The 19,017-nt window shown below is 43.0% G+C and overlaps 1 protein-coding gene across 6 annotated transcripts in view; it reads left to right on the top strand.

Moving 5' to 3' along the window:
* LOC131194855 (4-trimethylaminobutyraldehyde dehydrogenase) overlaps positions 1-19,017 on the top strand; it is a 175,372-nt gene that overhangs the window by 25,702 nt on the left and 130,653 nt on the right. For all 6 annotated transcript variants that reach the window (XR_009154335.1, XM_058176388.1, XM_058176387.1 and 3 more), the window contains one exon: positions 3,346-3,491. Coding sequence is in view for 5 of the 6 variants with exons in the window: in XM_058176388.1 (XP_058032371.1) it covers positions 3,346-3,491 (146 nt within the window). In the remaining variant the exon portion in view is untranslated. The remainder of the gene's footprint in view (positions 1-3,345; positions 3,492-19,017) is intronic.

The following is a 19,017-nucleotide window of genomic DNA, read 5'->3' as shown; positions in this document are numbered from 1 at the left end:
CAAAGATGATTGAAGATGTATAATTAATGTAAGATCGGACCTGCCTGGCTACTACTTTAGAATGATGGGAAAGAAGGAAGTAGAAGAGAGAAGGAGGAAAGAGAAGAGGAGGAGGAGGAAAGGAAGGAAGAGGGGAAGAGGGAGAAGAAAGGAGTAGGGAGGAAAGAGGAGAGGATGTAGATAAGAGGGGGAGGATGGTTATGGAAAGTAGAAGAAGGTAGAGAAGGAGAGTAAAAGGAAAAGGAAGGGGGTGGTGACCGGGCAGATCCGATTAATTGTATATGATGGTACATTAAATATGTTATTGGATATGTTATTGGATAAGAATGTCAAAATAAAACTTTTTTGAACAAAAAAAAAGAATCAGAAAGAAAAACTAGAGGAAATAACAGGATTTGAAATTGTAAAAAAGGTTAAATATTTAGGAGTCTTTCTTACTTCATCAAATGTAAAATTGTATAAGAATAATTATGATGTGTTATGGAAAAAAATTCAGAAGGAAATGAATACTTGGAAAAAATTACAATTATCTTTGTTGGGGAGAATAGCAGCTATAAAAATGAATGTTTTGCCTAAATTCTTGTTCTTGTTTCAGATGATACCAATAATTAAGAAACACAAAAATTTGGAAGAATGGCAGATTGGAATTAATAAATTTATATGGGAAGGGAAAAAAGCGAGAGTCAAAATGAAAATAATGCAAGATACACGGGAAAAAGGAGGATTAAAAATGCCTAATTTAAAACTGTATTATGAAGCAGTTGTTCTTTCTGTAATAAGTGATTGGTTTAATTTGACGGAGGAAAGGATTTTGAATATAGAAGGTTATGATTTATTATATGGTTGGCATGCATATTTATTGTATGATAAGAAAGTAGACAAAGCTTTTAAGAATCATGTGTTGAGAATTTCTCTTCTGCGTGTCTGGAAAAAATATTATTATAAGTTAAATTATAAAATTCCTATATGGGCAAGTCCTCGGCATGCAGTAGAGAATATAAATATAGAACAGGAACAAGAAATGATTACTTATAAAGATCTTTTGCATAATGATGTTCTTTGGGGGGAGGGATTTGGGATTGCTTTCAATATCTAATTTTTGCGCCTATTGCCTCAGACCTTGCTTTTCTTTTGTTGCATTCAGTTCATACTCAGTAAAAGTATCTTTCTCTATAAACATGGAGTTGGGGTTTTTCTTTCTTGGGTTCTGAACGGAGGCACGCCTGACACTTGCTGACAAACCGTACTCAACGAGTAGTCCTAAATGTAGTAACATTTACATGGAGGGGTGTAAGCCACAAGGCCCAATATTCTCAGACCCAATACTCTTTTTTTATTATTTGAATTTATATCCCGCCCTTCTCCGAAGACTCAGGGCGGCTTACATTGTGTTAATGTAATATTAACAATATTCTTCAATATCCTCATAAATGACTTAGATGAAGGAATGGAAGGGGAACTCATCAAATTTGCAAGTGATACTAAGTTGACAGGCATAGCCAATGCCCTAGATGATAGGCTCAAGATCCAGATGGATCTTGACAGACTTGAATAGCCAACATCCCAGAAGACAAGCTGAGGATCCGAAAAGATCTTGACAGACTTGAACAATGAGCCCTATCCAACAACATGAAATTTAATGTGCAGAAAAGCAAAGCTTTACATTTAGGTAGGAAAAACCAAAGGTGCAAGTACTGATTAGGCCAGTATTGGTGAACCTTTTCGGCACTGAGTGCCAAAATGGCAGCACGCGCCCACATGGGGGAGCGCCGTAAACCGGAAGAACAAGCTAGCTCCCTGGCACACGTGCATGCCACCTGGTCTTTCGGTTTCCGGCATGCATGCGTGTGCCAAGACCAGCACGCATGTGAGTGCTGGGAACCAAAACCACAGCTTCCCGTCGTGCACCAGGGAGCTGCTCTTCAGGTTTCCGGCACTCCCAAGCACGCAAAAACTAACTGGTCTGCGTGCATGTGCACGCCGGAACCTAAAAGAGCAACAGGTGATGGCTGGCTTGCCCAGAGAGGTGGCTCTGCGTGCCGCTTTTGGTATGCATTCCATAGGTTCGCTACCATGGGATTAGGTGAAACCTAAGGAAACCAATGGCAAGCATAACTTTCTGATTCAAGTTCTTCCCTCGGCTTTAATATTGGGTCACCAGAATTGAAAGATAAAATTTTACCATACGTCAACCCAATCTGGCTTCGTCACCATTTCTTTTCTAAAAAAGGCTTCCTGTGGCGACACCCAGAGAGGCAACTTCGTAGAGAGCCTTGTTTTATATTTATTCCAAACTCTTAGTATGGCACGTCTAACAAAATGTGTATTAAAATCAACATTAATTTTACTTTTGTCATACCATAAATAGTCTTGCCATCAAAGCCATAGTTCATGGCCCTCTAGTTCGAGTAACCTCTTATTCTGGAGATTCACCCAAGCAACATGCATCAAAATACAATTTCAAATTTGATAGGCCCAGATGTGCTTTCCTTGGCATCTTGCAATAGCTTATATCTAATGCTTGGTTTTTTCCCTTGTCATATAAACTTAGAAATATCCTTCTGCCATCGTTTAAAGTGGTAAAGCAAAAAAAAAATGGAGTATGATTCACACTCTTAATACAGAAAATCCTGAAAATGCAGATAGAAATGTACCTAGAACTTTTCCTTTTGGGACTAGTGGAAAAAGAACCGGAGAAAAAATTTGGAACTTCGTTACTGTACATGTTGAAAACAGCAAGATTGTTATATGCACAAAAATGGGAAGATGTTTTCATACCTACCATGGAAGAATGGATTCAGAAGTTGATGGATTTGGCTGAAATGGTAAAACTGACTATTCTATTAAAGAAAAGAATATAAGTACTTTTGTTTCCACATGGAAACCGCTTCTGAATTTCGTGCTTGATGTGGAAAAGAATGTAACTTTGACTTTGGGTTTTACAGATTAGACAGGTAATCTTTATAGAAGTGACTTGTTTATATTATTATGGAAAAACAAAAAGTTGTGACTTGAAGTTTTATTTTACTGCAACAGAGTCGGAAGTCAATGCTTCTTTTTCTTTTCTTTTTCCTAATCTTTGCCACTTTGCTTTACTCTTTCCCCTCCTTCCTTAATGTTCCTCTATTTACTTTTATATTTTGTATTTTATAATTCTTCATAATTTAATAAAAAATGTGGATTTTTTTAAATTGTTGCAGAAGGTGCTGTAATATTAAATTGCTACTTATTATCAAGTCATTTTCACTTCTTAATAAGAAGCTTAATAGATACTATTAATAAGCATTGCCAAGTAAGTATTATCAATTGATTTTGGCAAACTGAACCGCCTTTCTTCTTCTTCAGGCAGAGTTATTGGGAACTTACTCTTCTCTGGTGAGAAGGAGATAGATCTGGCTGTAAAGAGTGCACATGCTGCTTTCAAAATATGGAGTCAGAAATCAGGCATGGAACGGAGCAACATTCTGCTGGAGGCAGCCCGAATTATCCGGGTATGTAATCTAAAAGCAATATTGTAAGGTTATCTTGACAGGTTTAGTATTGGGGGTATCCCGACTTTTATGGAACCAGGATAGTATCAGGTGGACAGGATACAGGTTGATTCCCAGGAATCAGGGTGATTCTAGTCAAGATTGCTGTTTTATCACTTTTGACAAGGAAGAAAAATATGTAAGCCTCAGATTGTATACAGATCATAGATTGATTTGAAGTGATTTAAAGAAATAGGTCAAATCCTATCTCCACATTATCTATTAATTTCACTACCCTAGTTTTTCCCAAACCAGCTGTACATTATAAGAAATGAAGAGTTCAGATAGAAAATCTGCTGTTTTGTAAAGTTCAGGAACCTACAATTTAAAGAACAATGTTTGCATGTCTGAGAATCCGTAAGCAATTCATTAAAAGTCTCGTTGTAAGGTCCTGCGTCTCCCTCCTGTTCAAGAAAACATGGACTCTTGAAACGTTAGCATTTCAAAAGGAAACATTTATTGAAAGGAAGTGAATGTAAAACAATGCAAATCAGGGTCTGAGTTCCCCTAGGCAAATCCGTTAGGATAAAGTGATTAGAACTCCCTCCTCCCAGTTTGATGTTGAATGAGCCAATCCACAGGTACGGAGATGTTGTGGAAACAGGTTGTCCTGAGAAAGAGATAAGGAGTCGTTCCCATGTGCTTCTTTTGTGAGGCTTCCAAACTGAGAGAAAACAGATGGCCCTCCCCCCTTGTACATCCCCCAAGGTAAATCAGAACACAGGACAGAATACGTGACAGGGTAAAAGTTATAAACTAGGGAATTACAGGATACATAGGAAAACAGGATGAGATCAATCAATGAGTAAAATAATCCCAGGTGGGCGGCTCCCCTCTTGAATGGCAGCATCACGATAGGGATCTGACATCTGGTGTCTCTGATCCTGGAGATAGCATGTATCCATGGACTATTAACCATTGGTACATAGCGGTGGGTTTCTACCGATTCATACCGGTTCATGTGAACCAGTAGAAGTAATTTGGCCTGGGTCGCTAAACTGTTAGTGACCGTTGGCTGGCCATGCCCCCAAACCGGTCACCTGGTCGCCGCTCACTCGCCTAGCCCACCCACCTCACACAGTCACTCCTCACCTCCAGGTGGCTTGCCTACCTAAGCTGCCTTCCTACGTGGTGCCTGCCCTGCGCCCCAACTGAGCTGCCTCCTCCTGCCTACAGGTAAGTCATGCTAGCCCCACCTCTCCTTGGAGCTTGCTGCGCCTCCTCTCCACAGTCCCCACCGAGTTCGCGTGGCTGGCTAAGCTACCATAGCCTGGCGCAGCTCCATTCCAGGCCGTGCTACCTGCCTTGCTTGCTGCGGGGCCCCCACCGTCCCCACTAGGCTCACGACTTTACCTTCCTCCCACGGCTGGTAGCAGTGCCTACGAGGAACGTTGTTGCTAAGGAGGATCGCTCTTTGGCCCCAGCCATGTGTTTTCAAACCGAGGCTGTTGGAATAGCTTTTCACTCCAAGCAGTCTGGGATTGAAAATGCATGGCTGGGGCTGAGGAGCAGTCCTCCTTAGCAACCTCCAAAACGGCTTCAAGCCTTGGTTCCTCGTGGGCACTGAACATACCGGCCTTCAACCTGGCTTTTTCTCTGTGCCTGGCTTTCCAGGTGGGTCCCCAAAGTGGGTGGAGAGAAGCAGCAGCTGCTGATCACATGGAGCTTTGTTCTCCAGCGATCTGTTTTCTCTCCCCTGCTCTCTTGCTGGGGGTATGTCTTTCCTGCACAGCGCTTTGGGTCCTGTAAATTTAAGTCCCATCCAGAAAGCCAGGCAGAGAAAAACAGGTTGAATCCTGTTTCTGGTCCAGCACTTTCTGGACTTACCAGGACCCAAAGCGCAGTGCTGCGAAAAACTCTCTCTCCCAGCAAGAGAGCAGGGGAGAGAAAACAATGGAGGGCTCCATCATGTGCTCTCCAGGTCAGCGGCTGCTGCTTCTGTCCGTTGCTGTTTTTGCCTGGGAGAGAGAGTTTTTTGACTTTTTGGGAGTCGGACTCCTGTAAGTCCCATCAGGAAAGCCTGCACTTTCCCAGGGCCCCGAGGGCCATCCCCCATCTGGAGTTCCCCTTTTGGCTGCTGCCGTTGCCCCCCCACCTGCCGTGACTGCCGCCGCCTGAAGCTCCCGTTTTGTCCACACACACACACACACACTGCCTGCTGTGACCTTCTCCTTCCCATTCCCCCCTCACTTTTCCATTTCTGCGCTTGGATTCTGCTTCCTTTACCTTCTCCTCCCTATTCCCTCCCTCGCTTTTCCATTTCTGCACCTGGATTCTGCTTCCTACACCTTCTCCTCCCTATTCCCCCCCCCTTGCTTTTGCATTTCTGCATCCGGATTCTGCTTCCTACACCTCCTCCCCATTCCCCATTCCCCCCCTCGCTTTTCCATTTCTGTCCCCTGGATTCTCGCTCCTACACCTTCACCTCTGTGCCCGACTCTCCCCTTGCTTCTCCATTTTTTCCTCTGCACCCGGCACTGGCAACGGCTTAGCCGTATGGATCAGGGATGAAATCTAAAAATTTTCCCTACCGTTCTGTGGCCGTGCCTTAACTGGTGGGCATGGCGTGGTGGTCAGATGACTGGGTGGATGTGGCCAATAACAAATAATAAAAATAATAAACAAAGTATACAAAACAATAAGAGGTACCAAAAACCAACTTTCACACTTTACACACACACAACACAACACATACACACACACAAAATGCCACATACAGCTTTGTGAGATTTTGTGTGTTTGTGTAGTTAGAGTGAAACACTACAGAAACACACCAAACCTCAGCTGCACAAATATTTTATTTTATTATTTTATTTTATTTTATTTATATTTTTTAGATCAGGTGTCTCCAACCTTAGTAATTTTAAGGTTTGTGGACTTCAATTCCCAGAGTTCCTCAGCCAGCAAAGCAGGCAGATTGAGTTGCTCACTGAGGAAATGGGTTTCAGGCAGGCAGATTCAGTTGTTAGCTGATGCAACTGATGTAAAGCATGGCTTTGCCAGCCTGAAAGGAGCAGCAATAAGGCAAGTGGGGACGGGGCATTAGGTGAGCATGGGCGGGGGCTGTTGCAAGAGGTTGTTAAAAATGATTTTAAAAGCCTGTGATGATGAGGCAACTCAGCTGGGATCGCCAGAGGAAAAAAAGATTTTAAAAGGCTCCTCTGACGATCCCAGCTGAAGTTGCCTCATAGCAGCCCAGAACCTCTTAAAATAATTGTTTTAACAAGCTCTTCAGCTGAAGGTTCTGGTGATGAGAAACTCATCTGGGATTGCCAGAGGAGCCTTTAAAATGCTTTTTTTTACAACCTCTTCGGCCGAAGTGGTTGTTAAAAAAAAGAATTTAAAGGGTTCTGACAATCCCAGCCAAGCTGCGGGATCATCAAAGGCTTTTTTTTACTTTTAAAGGCATGTTTTCGGCTGAAGAAAAACTGCTTTTAAAAGTAAAAAAAACAAACCTGATGATGGTGCGGCTCAGCAGGGGCAGGGGGCAGGGCCAGGGATTTTTGCTATTGGTTCTCCGAACCACCAGCCACCATCGCTACCGGATCGGGCGAGCCGTTCCAAACCGGGATCATTTTACCCCTGGTATGGATGCCCCCATGAGGAAGCTGGGCTGGGGTCAGCTGCGGGATCGCAGTGCTGGAGGGCTGGACTGGGTGCTTGCCCACCGCTGCCCAAGGCTCTGGAATGGAAGTAGAAAGGGGAAGGCCTTGCTCCAGGGTACAGCGAAGGTGGCACAGGAGATAACCACCAGAGGCTCAAAAGCCAAAACCCTTCATTGGCATACCATTTAACCAGGGGTGAAATGTAAAATTTGTTACTACCGGTTCTGAGGGCATGGCTTGGGGGGGAGGTAATGTGACTGGGTGGGCATGGCCAACTTTTCTTTTTTACTTTTAAAAGCATTTTTTCTACAATCTCTTCACCTGAAGAGGTTGTAAGAAAACGCTTTTAAAAGCCTGTGATGATCAGGCATCTCAGCTGGGATCACCAGAGGAAAAAAAGCTTTTAAAGGGTTCTGACGATCCCAGCTGAGTTGCCTGATCGCCAGAACCTTTTAAAAGCACTTTTTCTACAATCTCATCGACCGAAGAGGTTGTATAAAAATGCTTTTAAAAGGTTCTGGCGATCAGGCAACTCAGCTGGGATCGCCAGAGGAGCTTTTTAAAAGCTTTTTTTTTTACAACCTCTTCGCCAAAGATCGAAGGGATCTTCGAAGATTTAAAGGGATCGTCAGAACCCTTTAAAAACGCTTTTAAAGGGTTCTGACGATCCCAGCTGAGCTGCACAATCATCAGAGGCTTTTTTTTTTTTTACTTTTAAAAGCATTTTTTTTGGCCGAAGAAAAAATGCTTTTAAAAGTAAAAAAAACCAAACCTCTGATGATTGCGCGGCTCGGAGGGGCAGTGTGGGGAGGAATTTTTGCTACCGGTTCTCTGAACCGCCTGCCGCCATCACTACTGGATCAGGTGATCCAGTCCGAACCGGGAACATTTCATCCCTGCATTTAACACATGTTAAATCACTGAAACCCAACATTTCATGGCCATCCTCTCCTACGAACCCCCATCCCGTTGCTCCCGGGCTTTGTGAAAAATGTCTGGAAGTCAATGGAGGGGTGCTTTGGTCTCCCCCCAAAGGACAGCCCCACAAGGAAGTCCTAGGGATCTAACCAGCATTACCTGCAAAAGCTAAACTTTGGATGGAGATTTCAGACATTTTAAACTCTATTTCTGGGCTTCTTGGATGTTGGAGAGAAATGTTTGCTTTTATCACATAATTATATTTATGCAATCCAATAATTTCCCCAAACTTAATAAAACATTAATAAAGAATTGTAAATACATGTATTTTAAAGAAGCATTATCCTTGTTACATCTCCAATGGATTGCTATTTTGGTAATCCTTTTCTATGTAACTGAGTCCAGTAAATTATAAATATTATTTTTGTTGTGTGGATCATAATGTGAGAGCTATTGACATTCTGCAATAAAAATTGAAATACTTAGAAACAGTGGTTTTAAACTGGAAAGAAAAGGCTGGAGAACCTCCTCCTGGTATAAATGATCACAATTTAATCCCTATTTCAATTGTGGTATCTAGGACGTGTGGATAGGATATCACTGCCTGTTTGACAGCATTACCCATAAATACATAAAGATCAGAAGCCATACTTCACTAAGGCACTTAGCCTGTGCAGAGTTGACTTGAATCTGCCTTAATGAAGGGTTCCATCTAAAGATGAGTTGTTTGTTTGTGTTATCAAACTTATCTACCTAGATTGGAGTTGCCCTCTATTGTGGTAGAAAACTTAAAGGGATGCCAATAATTGCAAAGTTTCAAATAATCATTGTATCATTTCCAAAGCTAACAGGTTTCAGTGAGTCACTAATCTTTCACCCAGATAAACCAGGAGCAGGATTCCCAAAATTTATATTTATAATTTTATTAGAAATTACACTAATACAGATAAAAGGATGAAGGAAGGCTGTCCCAACAAGCTAGCATCCTTACCACTCATAATTAGAAACAGGGATTCCCTTTCAAGAAGAGCCAGCCTCCCTCATGCAGGACCAGGCAGCCCTCTTCCCCTGCCGCCGCCTCTTGCTCCCCAGAGATTTTCAAGGCAGAAGTTGGGCTCAGACGAAACTGTTGTGGTCCACCAGCAGTCTGCGGAGCTGGTAATGGAGTCAGACAGCGATGAGGCTGAGGAAGAGCGTGGTCCAGTCCTGGAGGCTGGGGAAGGCCCAGATGAGGGCTCTACGTGGGAGGCTGAGGTGGGGCCAGGGCCATCGGGGAGTGAGGTGCGGACTCCAGAGCCTCCAGGGACTGACAGTAGTGAGGAAGAGGAGGAGCCTGTTCCTAATGCACACATGAGAAGAGCTGCCAGAAGGCAAGAGCAGCTCAAGCAAAGAGGATGACTCGGGAGTAGGGCTAATAGATGATTGGCCCCTCCCATAAGGCTTAAAAGACCAACAATGGCATTTGGGTTTTGCCAGAAAACAACATTGATAGCTTCGTCTTCTTGCATTTATTTTGTATCAGTGTCTTCTGAACTTTTGCCAAGAAAGGCCTTTGGCAGTTTGTATAATTGGACCAAGGTTGGTGATAGGACTGAGGAATTTGTGTTGGGAGGAATTTGCTTTAATTTAGTTGAACTACGCTGAGAATGAAGTAATTCTCAGCTGTTCGAATAAAGTTCGTTGGTTTTTACACTGACTGAGTTTTCTACTACCTACTTGGGCCTGGATCACAACAGAAACTGCTTCCTGCAAACTTTCTTCTCCATGGTTCCACGCACACAGCAGTGTCCTCTGCTTCCTCCTTTGCTGGGAGGATGCATCAGACAGGGAAATGCCAACAATGTCTGGGATTGAGAGAAGAACATCTCCTGTGGCGTCCCCACGTGCACACACACACACACATACACCCCATTCCAAGTTTGGCGACTTATCCACATTTGAGCTTACAAACTGCCAATCATGCTGGGCTAGGGGAGAAGGCTCTTATCCTTCCTATGTGGATAAAAGTCACCAAACTTGGAATGCATGTATGCATGTGCCTGCATGCACTAGGCTGCCAGAGTTTGGGGAGTTGAGGAGCTTGTGAGGCACCAAGTTGTCTCCACATCAAGTTAGCCAGTATGACTTGTTCCGTCCTGAGTCAGCCATGATAAGTGAATGGCATTAAGATGACTATGCCCTCCCAGTCACATGACCACCAAGCCATGCCCACCCAGTCACATGACCACCAAGCCATGACCACTAAGCAAGCCATGACCACAGAAACAGTAGGAAAAAAATTGAAACCCACCATTGATATGAACATAGCCATATCTTCTGGTAATGAATTCTGATTCTTATGTAAAGTATCATTCTATTTTTCCCACACTTTCATTATTTCATTGTTAAAGGCAAATGGATACTCCAAGTTCATTTATTATGAGAAAGAAAAATGCTTATTTCTGTACTCTTTTCACAACATTCATAACTATATAAACCTTTATAATGACTTCTAATGACCTTAGAGTTTTATAGGTGATGACCAACACCTTGAATTGGACCCAGAAGCAAACTGGTAGCCAGTGCATTATATTAGGGAATACTTTGCCTATTCTTTAGCAAGTTATAATTATAAATTTATAGTTTAGCAAGATAAATTATGTGAAAAATTCTAGTCATATACAGATCATAGCCTAGAAGGCAGGACAAGAAGCAGTGGATGGAAACTAATCAAGGAGAGAAGCAACCTGGAATTAAGGAGAAACTTCCTAACAGTGAGAACAATAATCAGTGGAACAGCTTGCCTTCAGAAGTTGTAGGTGCTTCATCACTGGAGATTTTTTTAAAAAGACTGGAAAGCCATTTGTCTGAAATGGTATAGGGTCTCCTGCTTGAGCAGGGGGCTGGACTAGAAGACCTCTAAGGTCCCTTCCAGTTCTATTTTATTCTATATCCAAGATATTTCTGGAAGAGATGCAGAAAAGGACAAATAAATTTAATGAGTGGGAGTTTCTGTATTAGGAACTATTTAATTTAGAAAAAATAGAATATAAAGGTAAAGAGAGATACCAACAGGATAAAATTAAAAAAGCTTTTTTAGAATATTATACAAATTTATATCTTAAAGATAATATATTGAACAGGGATATTGATAATTATTTGAAGGAATATAAGGTTAAAAATTTAACTTTAGAACAAACGGATGAACTGAATTGGCCTATAACTTCTGAAGAAATTATTTTGGTAATTAAACAATTAAAAATGGGGAAAACTCCTGGTACGGATGGGCTTACAGTTAGTTATTATAGGAATTTACAGGATGAGATGTTAGGTCCACTTAAGGAATTATTTAATCAGATACAATTAGGAGGGGGAATTCCCCCCTCATGGAGAACCTCTTTTATTTCATTGATACCAAAAGAGGAACAGGATTGTTCTAAACCTGGGAACTATAGGCCAATCTCGCTTTTAAATAATGATTATAAGATTTTTGTTAAAATAATAGCTAATAGATTAATGTTGATTTTGCAGCGAAGAATTCATAATGATCAATCTGGATTTATAAAAGGGAGACAGATGAGGAATAATGTTAGGCAGATTGTTAATTTACTGGAGTATTTAGAAAAGAAAAATTTTATTCCAGCAGCATTTATTTTTCTTGATGCAGAGAAAGCTTTTGATCGATTGCATTGGGATTTTTTATTTAAATTAATAGAAAAGATGCAATTTGGAGATGGTTTTATAATTAGGGCAATTTATGGAGAGCAAACAGCACAGATTATAATTAACGGTAGCTTAACAGAACCTTTTAAGATTGCGAAGGAACAAGACAGGGATGTCCTTTATCACCATTATTGTTTATTTTAACTCTAGAACCATTATTGGATAAAATACGAGAAGTAAAGGAGATAGAGGAATTAGAGTTAGACAACATGAATATAAGCTGAGAGCTTTTGCAGATGATTTGGTGATTACTTTAACAAACCCTATAAATTCTAGTAAATCTTTGTTGGAAATAATTGATCAATATGGGAAGGTTTCAGGGTTTAAGGTAAATCAGAAAAGACAAAAGTGATAATAAAAATATGGCCAGACAACAGAAAGAAAAACTAGAGGAAATAACAGGATTTGAAATTGTAAAGAAGGTTAAATACTTAGGGGTCTATATTACATCTTCAAATGTGAAACTGTATAAGAATAACTATGAGGTTTTATGGCAAAAAGTTCAGAAGGAGTTGATTGTTTGGAAAAAATTGCAATTATCCTTGCTGGGGAGAATAGCTGCTATTAAAATGAATGTTTTACCTAGATTTTTATTCCTCTTTCAGATGATACCAATAATTAAGAAAGATAAGAATCTTGAGGAATGGCAGAAGGGAATTAATAAATTTATATGGGAAGGTAAAAAAGCTAGGGTTAAAATGAAAATAATTCAAGATTCCCGGGAAAGGGGAGGTTTAAAAATTCCCAATGGGCAAGTCCTAGACATACAATAGAGAATATAAATATAGAACAGAATCAGGAAATGATTACGTATAAAGATCTTTTGTATACTGAAAGAGGTAATTTGCAATTAAAATTGCTGCACGTACTAAAAGAAGAAGGGAAAAATTATACTTGGTTTCAATATGAGCAACTACGTGCTAGATGGAAGGAAGATCAGAAAATTGGTATAGAGCAGAACGAGGGAAATTTGGTAAAGCAAATTAGAAATCAGTCTCAGGAGCATATAAAGAGATTGTATAATGTGTTACTTGAAATAGATTCTGAAAGGGACTTGGTAAAGGACTGTATGATAACATGGGCACAAAATTTTCAGGAGCCAATATTATTGGAAACTTGGGAAAAAATTTGGGTTAGAAATGTTAAATTCACACAGGCACAGAATCTGAGGGAAAATTTTTATAAAATGTTTTATAGATGGCATCTAGATCCTAAAAAATTATCGTGTATGTATCCAGATATGCAAGCAAAATGTTGGAGATGTAATTGTGATGATGCTACATATTTTCACATTTGGTGGACTTGTAAGGACATAAAGGCCTTTTGGATAAAAATTTGGTGGATTTTACAAAATGTTTTGAAAAGAAGATAAAGTTCCTGCCGTAATTTTTTTGTTGGGAATTATTACGGATTGTACAGTAATTGAGACTAAATTGATTTTAAATCTAATAACAGCAGCAAGATTACTAATAGGACAATATTGGAAGAAAAAAGTACCTACAATAGAAGAATGGATATTGAAAGTTGCCAATTTGGCTGAGATGGCGAAGATATCAGCCTTTTGAAAGACAATACAAGAAAGATACTTAAAGGAATGGAAAAATGGATTGACTATATTCAAAGTAGATATCAGACTAAGAGTTATCAGACTGTTTTGAATGATTATGATGTATTATTTTGATTGTTTTGGGGAAGTTAGGAATTGATGATTGTAGGGATATAATTAAGTTGGGACGAAAATTTTTTAGCATATGTTTGTTTTATTTTTAACTATACCTTGCGCTCGTTCCGGAAAGTCGGGGGGGGGGGAGAGGGGTTTTGAAGGGAGGGGGGAGGGGAGGGGGGGAAAGGGGGGAAAATTTTTTGTAAAACTTTTTGAATTAAAAAAAAAAAAGGCAAGAAAGGTTTATATAAATTATATAAAGGTTTATATAATTATGAATGTTGTGAAAAGAGTACAGAAATTAGCATTTCTCCTGTACGCTGCTTATCATATCAGGAATGTACTGTCCGTTAGAGTTCGCGCTCAAACATTCCTGTTGAATTCAAAACATTAATCTCCCCTCCCACCTTAATTATGTCAGACCAACACTCTTAAAGGCCCCTCTCTAATTAACTTGAATCAAATAGCTAATTACATTAGAAATACAATCCTATGCTATCTAACAACTGAATATAAGGAGTACAAAGAGATACGAAGTTTGGAGTGGAGGCTGACGTCAGTCCTAGAAAGTCATTGCCCCCATCGTGTCTTGGACCATGGCCACGGTAGATCCCTCCTTGGTTTCTCTTTTCTCCCCCTTAATTGTCCTAGAGCGGAAACGTAAGACTCCCGTCCTCCAGTTAATATGGGGGTTCCACTTCCGTAGCCATGACAACCCTAGCAACGGGTTGGTCCATCCCTGGGGCTACTATGAAGTTTAGGATCTCTCGATGGTCTCCCATTATCATTTCTATGGGTTCTGTTACGAAATGGGCGGGTCCTCCCCCTGCCACAGAGCCATCCAACTGGGCAAAGGCTATGGGCCTACTTAGGGTTCTCAGTTTTAGTTCCATTTTCTCTACTAGTTCGGGACTGATCATGCACCTAGTACATCCAGAGTCTAGTAGCGCTAGCATTTCCCCCTTATTACCTGAAGAGGGTACATGCAGTTTGACTGGAATGTCCAAGGGACCCTGTGTCCAATTCACCAGAAGATCTTCATCAGACTCTGACGTGGTTTTACTGTCATCAGTTTCAGTCGACGCTTCGCGCTCCTCCCTGATGGGCGTGGCCTTCTTGGCGTTGCCCTCTCCCACTTTTGTCGGCTTTCGTGCCTTAGCAGCTGGTTTCACTGGTTCCTTTTCACCACCAGAGGTCGTCCTTGGCACCAGCTTCATCCGACAGTCGGCTGCTCGGTGGTCTTCTTTTCCACATCTGTAGCACGCAGTCGAACGTTATCTCCCACCCTCCGATGTAGGAGCGTCCCCAGAAGGGCCTCCAGGAGAATGGGCAGGGTACAGTCTTCCAGTGTGCTGTCTTCTGCCACGGTCTTTCACTAGTTCAATTTCCATCTCCGCTGCCAGGGTGTACCAGCCGTACAACGTGGTTGGAGAGGCCCGTGCCCGGCACAGTTCATAGAGATCTCCATTCAGACCATCTTTGTAAATGTCCACAAGGGTCACCTCCGACCATCCTCTCATCAAGGAAACCAAATCACTGAACTCCTGGCTGTAATCAGCCACCGGTCTCCTCCCTTGCCTGATGGTTTTCATCCGGCCTTTGGCCTTCTGCTCTGCCAGGGGGTCCTCGAATCTCCTCCTCAGTGCAGTCATAAAATGCTCGTAGTTTTGCAGTAAGGGGGAGTGGTTGGTATATAATGACACAAACCATGCAGCTGCTCTTCCTGTTAGGTTGTGGGTCACAACTCTAACTTGTGCCGCCTGTGACCAATAATCTTCCCCCCAGTCTATCATGTGGTCATTCACTATCGCCACGAACAGTCCTAGCTCCTTGGCATTCCCATCGAATTTCTCTGATATGGGGGGGATTTTTGGCTTTTTCCTTCCCCTGCGCAGCCTCACTTGGTCAGCAGGTGGCATGCGCCCTCCATCCAATTCAGCTGCCTCTGGGAAGGGGTTTTCTGGCTCTGAGCCTTCCGAAATCTCTACGCCATGGGAAACTCCTCCATCGGGCCCCTTGTTAATTTCTTCCTCCTCTTCTCCCTCCCACCTGGAGGACTGAATAGGGGATTCATACCTTTTGCGAGCAGCTTGCCTTACTTTCACTTCACGAAATAGACGCAATGCCTCTTCAAACTGGAGGCTGTCTCTGATTTTCTGCTCCTCTATCCACTCGGAAAAACTGCGTGGTTTCCCCTTTCTCCTTGTAGTTACTCCAGAGGGAGGTTCCTTGAAGTCTGGTAACTTCCTCTTTTCTTCCAACTGCAATTTCTCCAGCTCAGGGTTAAAACTGACAGAAGAAATACCTCCGGTCGCCTCCCTCAGTTCAGCAGCTGGCTTGCTTCCCATCAAATTTTTCCTGTCAACCCCCTCGGTATTTTGGTTAAAATCCTGGTTGGTTGACATGCTGGGAGATTCAACTTAATGTCAGGCTGCCTCTGATTATAACTAGGAAAGAATACACCTTGACTTCATTTGCAAATAAAGAAAAGTTACATCTGGATAGCAGCAGTGCTAAATTGAATCTGAGACAAAATATGGCTAACAATCTGTATCACCCTATTCCTCCCTCCTCTTTCCCAAAAGGTCATCAGGTCTGGTCCAATGCCAGCTCCTTCCCGGGGTCCCAGGGTAATCTTCGTCCGCAGGTCTCTGGTTGTCAATCATATCAGGAATGTACTGTCCGTTAGAGTTCGTGCTCAAACATTCCTGTTGAATTCAAAACATTAATCTCCCCTCCCACCTTAATTATGTCAGACCGATACTCTTAAAGGCCCCTCTCTACTTAACTTGAATCAAATAGCTAATTACATTAGAAATACAATCCCATGCTATCTAACAACTGAATATAAGGAGTACAAAGAGATACGAAGTTTGGAGTGGAGGCTGACAGAGAGTCCAAAACAATGGGTTGTTAACTTCATCTGATTGGCCGGAGACTGAGTTGAATGTATTTAAACACATCTCCTCTTCCTGCATAGCTCCAGTTTATTAACTCAGTCGGCCATAGAGAGATTATCTTCCTCTAGCTCCATTGCTTTGACTCTTCAATCAGTGTATTTAGGAACTTTTAAAATTCAAAAAATCTTTAAGCCTCTTCAAAACCTCCAACAGCATTTCTTTGCCTGCTGGAAGCCTGAATAGCGGCAACAGAGGCTTGCACTTCACGTGGAGCCCAGCGCTGCTCAGCTGAGCTGCTAGAGCGAGGGTGGCCATTTTTTTCTACTCCGAGGGCCTTAAAGCCAAGAGGAATCACCGGATTGCCGAATTGGACATCGCTGGACCTTCAGAACTGTGAATGGCGACCGGCGGAGTGCAGGAGAAGCCGTGGTGTCAGCTTCACGCTAGCAGGGATAGAGAAAGATCTGTGTTGTTGGATGCAAGCTCTCCCTGCCTACGCTGCGGTAGTTAGGCACTTAGAAGCTGTGGTGTCTGCTTCGCGCCATTTTTGGGATTGACCCCCACTCCCACGCAGCTTTAAAGTGCTTTTCAAGCCATGGTGCCAGCTTGGCACTGATGGATCCTTCTCCTCTGATCTTTATTCTAGGATCCCTGCATCTGGGGCTATTGTGAATTTTTCTGAGGCTTTTCCTAATTCCCAGGCCTCTAATCCAAGATGGCCGATCGCAGCAGGTCTTTTTCCTGGGCTTCTGCCTCATCCTCCCTAGGACACCATTCTAGCATGGCCCCAGCCCCTCATAGGAGCAGATCCAGCTCAACGGGACCCTCCACCAGATCCAAGTCTTCTACTTCCCACCATACCTCTGCTGCTGCAGAAAGGGATGCCTTGAGAAGACAACGTGCCCTGGACAGGCAATTTGATAAGGCCAAAAAATATTAGCAGAGGCCTGCAGGGAAGATACTGCCCCCTTAGAAGGCAACAGAGTTTCAAACTCACCTTTGCAGTCTGAAACCTCTCAACAGCCCCTGCTGAATCAACCTGGATGGTCTCCCACCTTTCCTAGTTGCTCAGGAGAAAACCAGGAAACAGTCTGCAGTTTTTGGAGAAACTCCCAGACCCATGCCAGAGCCACCGCATCAGGCACCATTTGCCACCTTCACTCCTACCGCAGCAGGAATCCACCAAAGGGAGGACAGTAATCTTGGCATTTCCAAGGTATTTGCAATCTCATCATGCAAACTGTTTCTCAAGGCATTGAAACAGCTTTTGCTCAAAGAGGATTCCTAGCCCCATCCCCATCCCCATCTGGCAGCACAGGCCAAAGGACCCATTCTGAAAGCCATCTAACCAGGCAACGTGTGCAATGTACACATTCTCCTACCCCTTTCCACCATAGTGAGGATTCCTTTTTGGGGGAAGAAGACATGGCAGAATTTAACCTGTCTGAGGACGAGGAGTCTGCCCCAGACAAACCTGCTCCCACTGGGCTGTTTTGTCATGAACTTTTTAATACGTTGTCCATAAGGCCCAAACCACGGCCAATATGGCCAATATGGGGGTCAAAGGCCATAAGGCCAAAACCACGGCCAATATGGGGGTTGCCTCACTGGGAGGGAGCTTCAGATCCGTCAGATCCCACCAAATTCCTTTTCACTGAACCAGTCTCAGAGCAACAGGCAATTCCATCGCCAAAGCTCTTTATTGATGTCATTCAGCATCAATGGGGACAACCTGGCGCCATTCCTGCTCCCAGTGGTTCAGACAAAAAGATGTACACGACGGACCAGGAACTCAAGGACCTTCTCAAGGTTCTAACCATAGATGCTCCCATGGCCACTTTGGCCTCTTCTAACATTTTACCTTCTGATGCAGCTGAAGGTCTCCGAAATGAAGATCACTTTCCACCCGCAAAACACATCAAGTGGCTGCATGGGCCATTAGATCAGACATAGGCACTCTCATTCTTCGCAAGAACTTCCTTGATCTGGCTCAGACAAATGCAGGCAAGGGTCCCCCAAGATGACTCCCGATTGCATCAGGACATCAACAAATTGGTTGCAGCTGCCGAGTTCACCGCTGATGCTACCCTTAATTCTGCTAAATTTGCATCCCGAGCCCTTGCCTCCAGCATTACCTCTAGAAGGTTACTATGGCTTAGACAATGGCAAGCTGACATGAAAACCAAATGGCGGTTGGCGGCTGCCCCATTCAAGGGCAGATCCCTCTTTGGGGAGGCCCTGGATCCTATTTTAGTTGAAGGGAAGGATAAGAGGAAGGTCCTCCCTTATGTTTCCAGATGGTCAGACAGACGTTCCTCCCTCCCTTATCACAGGCAGCTTTTCGTACCCAGGATCCCGGGTTCCAAGCCCTGGCTTATCAAAGATCCTTCCAGCCGCCTCCCGATAGAGCACCTGACAGACAGCCCTTTTGAGACAAGACCAGACAACCTCAGGCCAGACGCCCCTTCCGTGAATCCGGCTTTCGGCCTTATTGCAGAAACAAATGACTATTCCGATCAGGATCCCATCAGTGGTCGCCTCGCCATGTTCGCCAGCACTTGGCACAGAACGACCACCGACACTTGGGTGCTCCAGATGCTAGGTCTTTCCCTCAAATTCAACTCCAAACCCCCAAGGAGGTTTCTTCAATGCTCTTTCCCCAGGGAGCCCACCAAGAGGGCTCGAATGGAAGCTGAGAT

This window comes from Ahaetulla prasina, chromosome 3 (genome assembly GCF_028640845.1).
Source record: "Ahaetulla prasina isolate Xishuangbanna chromosome 3, ASM2864084v1, whole genome shotgun sequence".
NCBI classification, from domain to species: Eukaryota; Metazoa; Chordata; class Lepidosauria; order Squamata; family Colubridae; genus Ahaetulla; species Ahaetulla prasina.
This window is presented reverse-complemented; position numbering and strand designations above follow the sequence as displayed.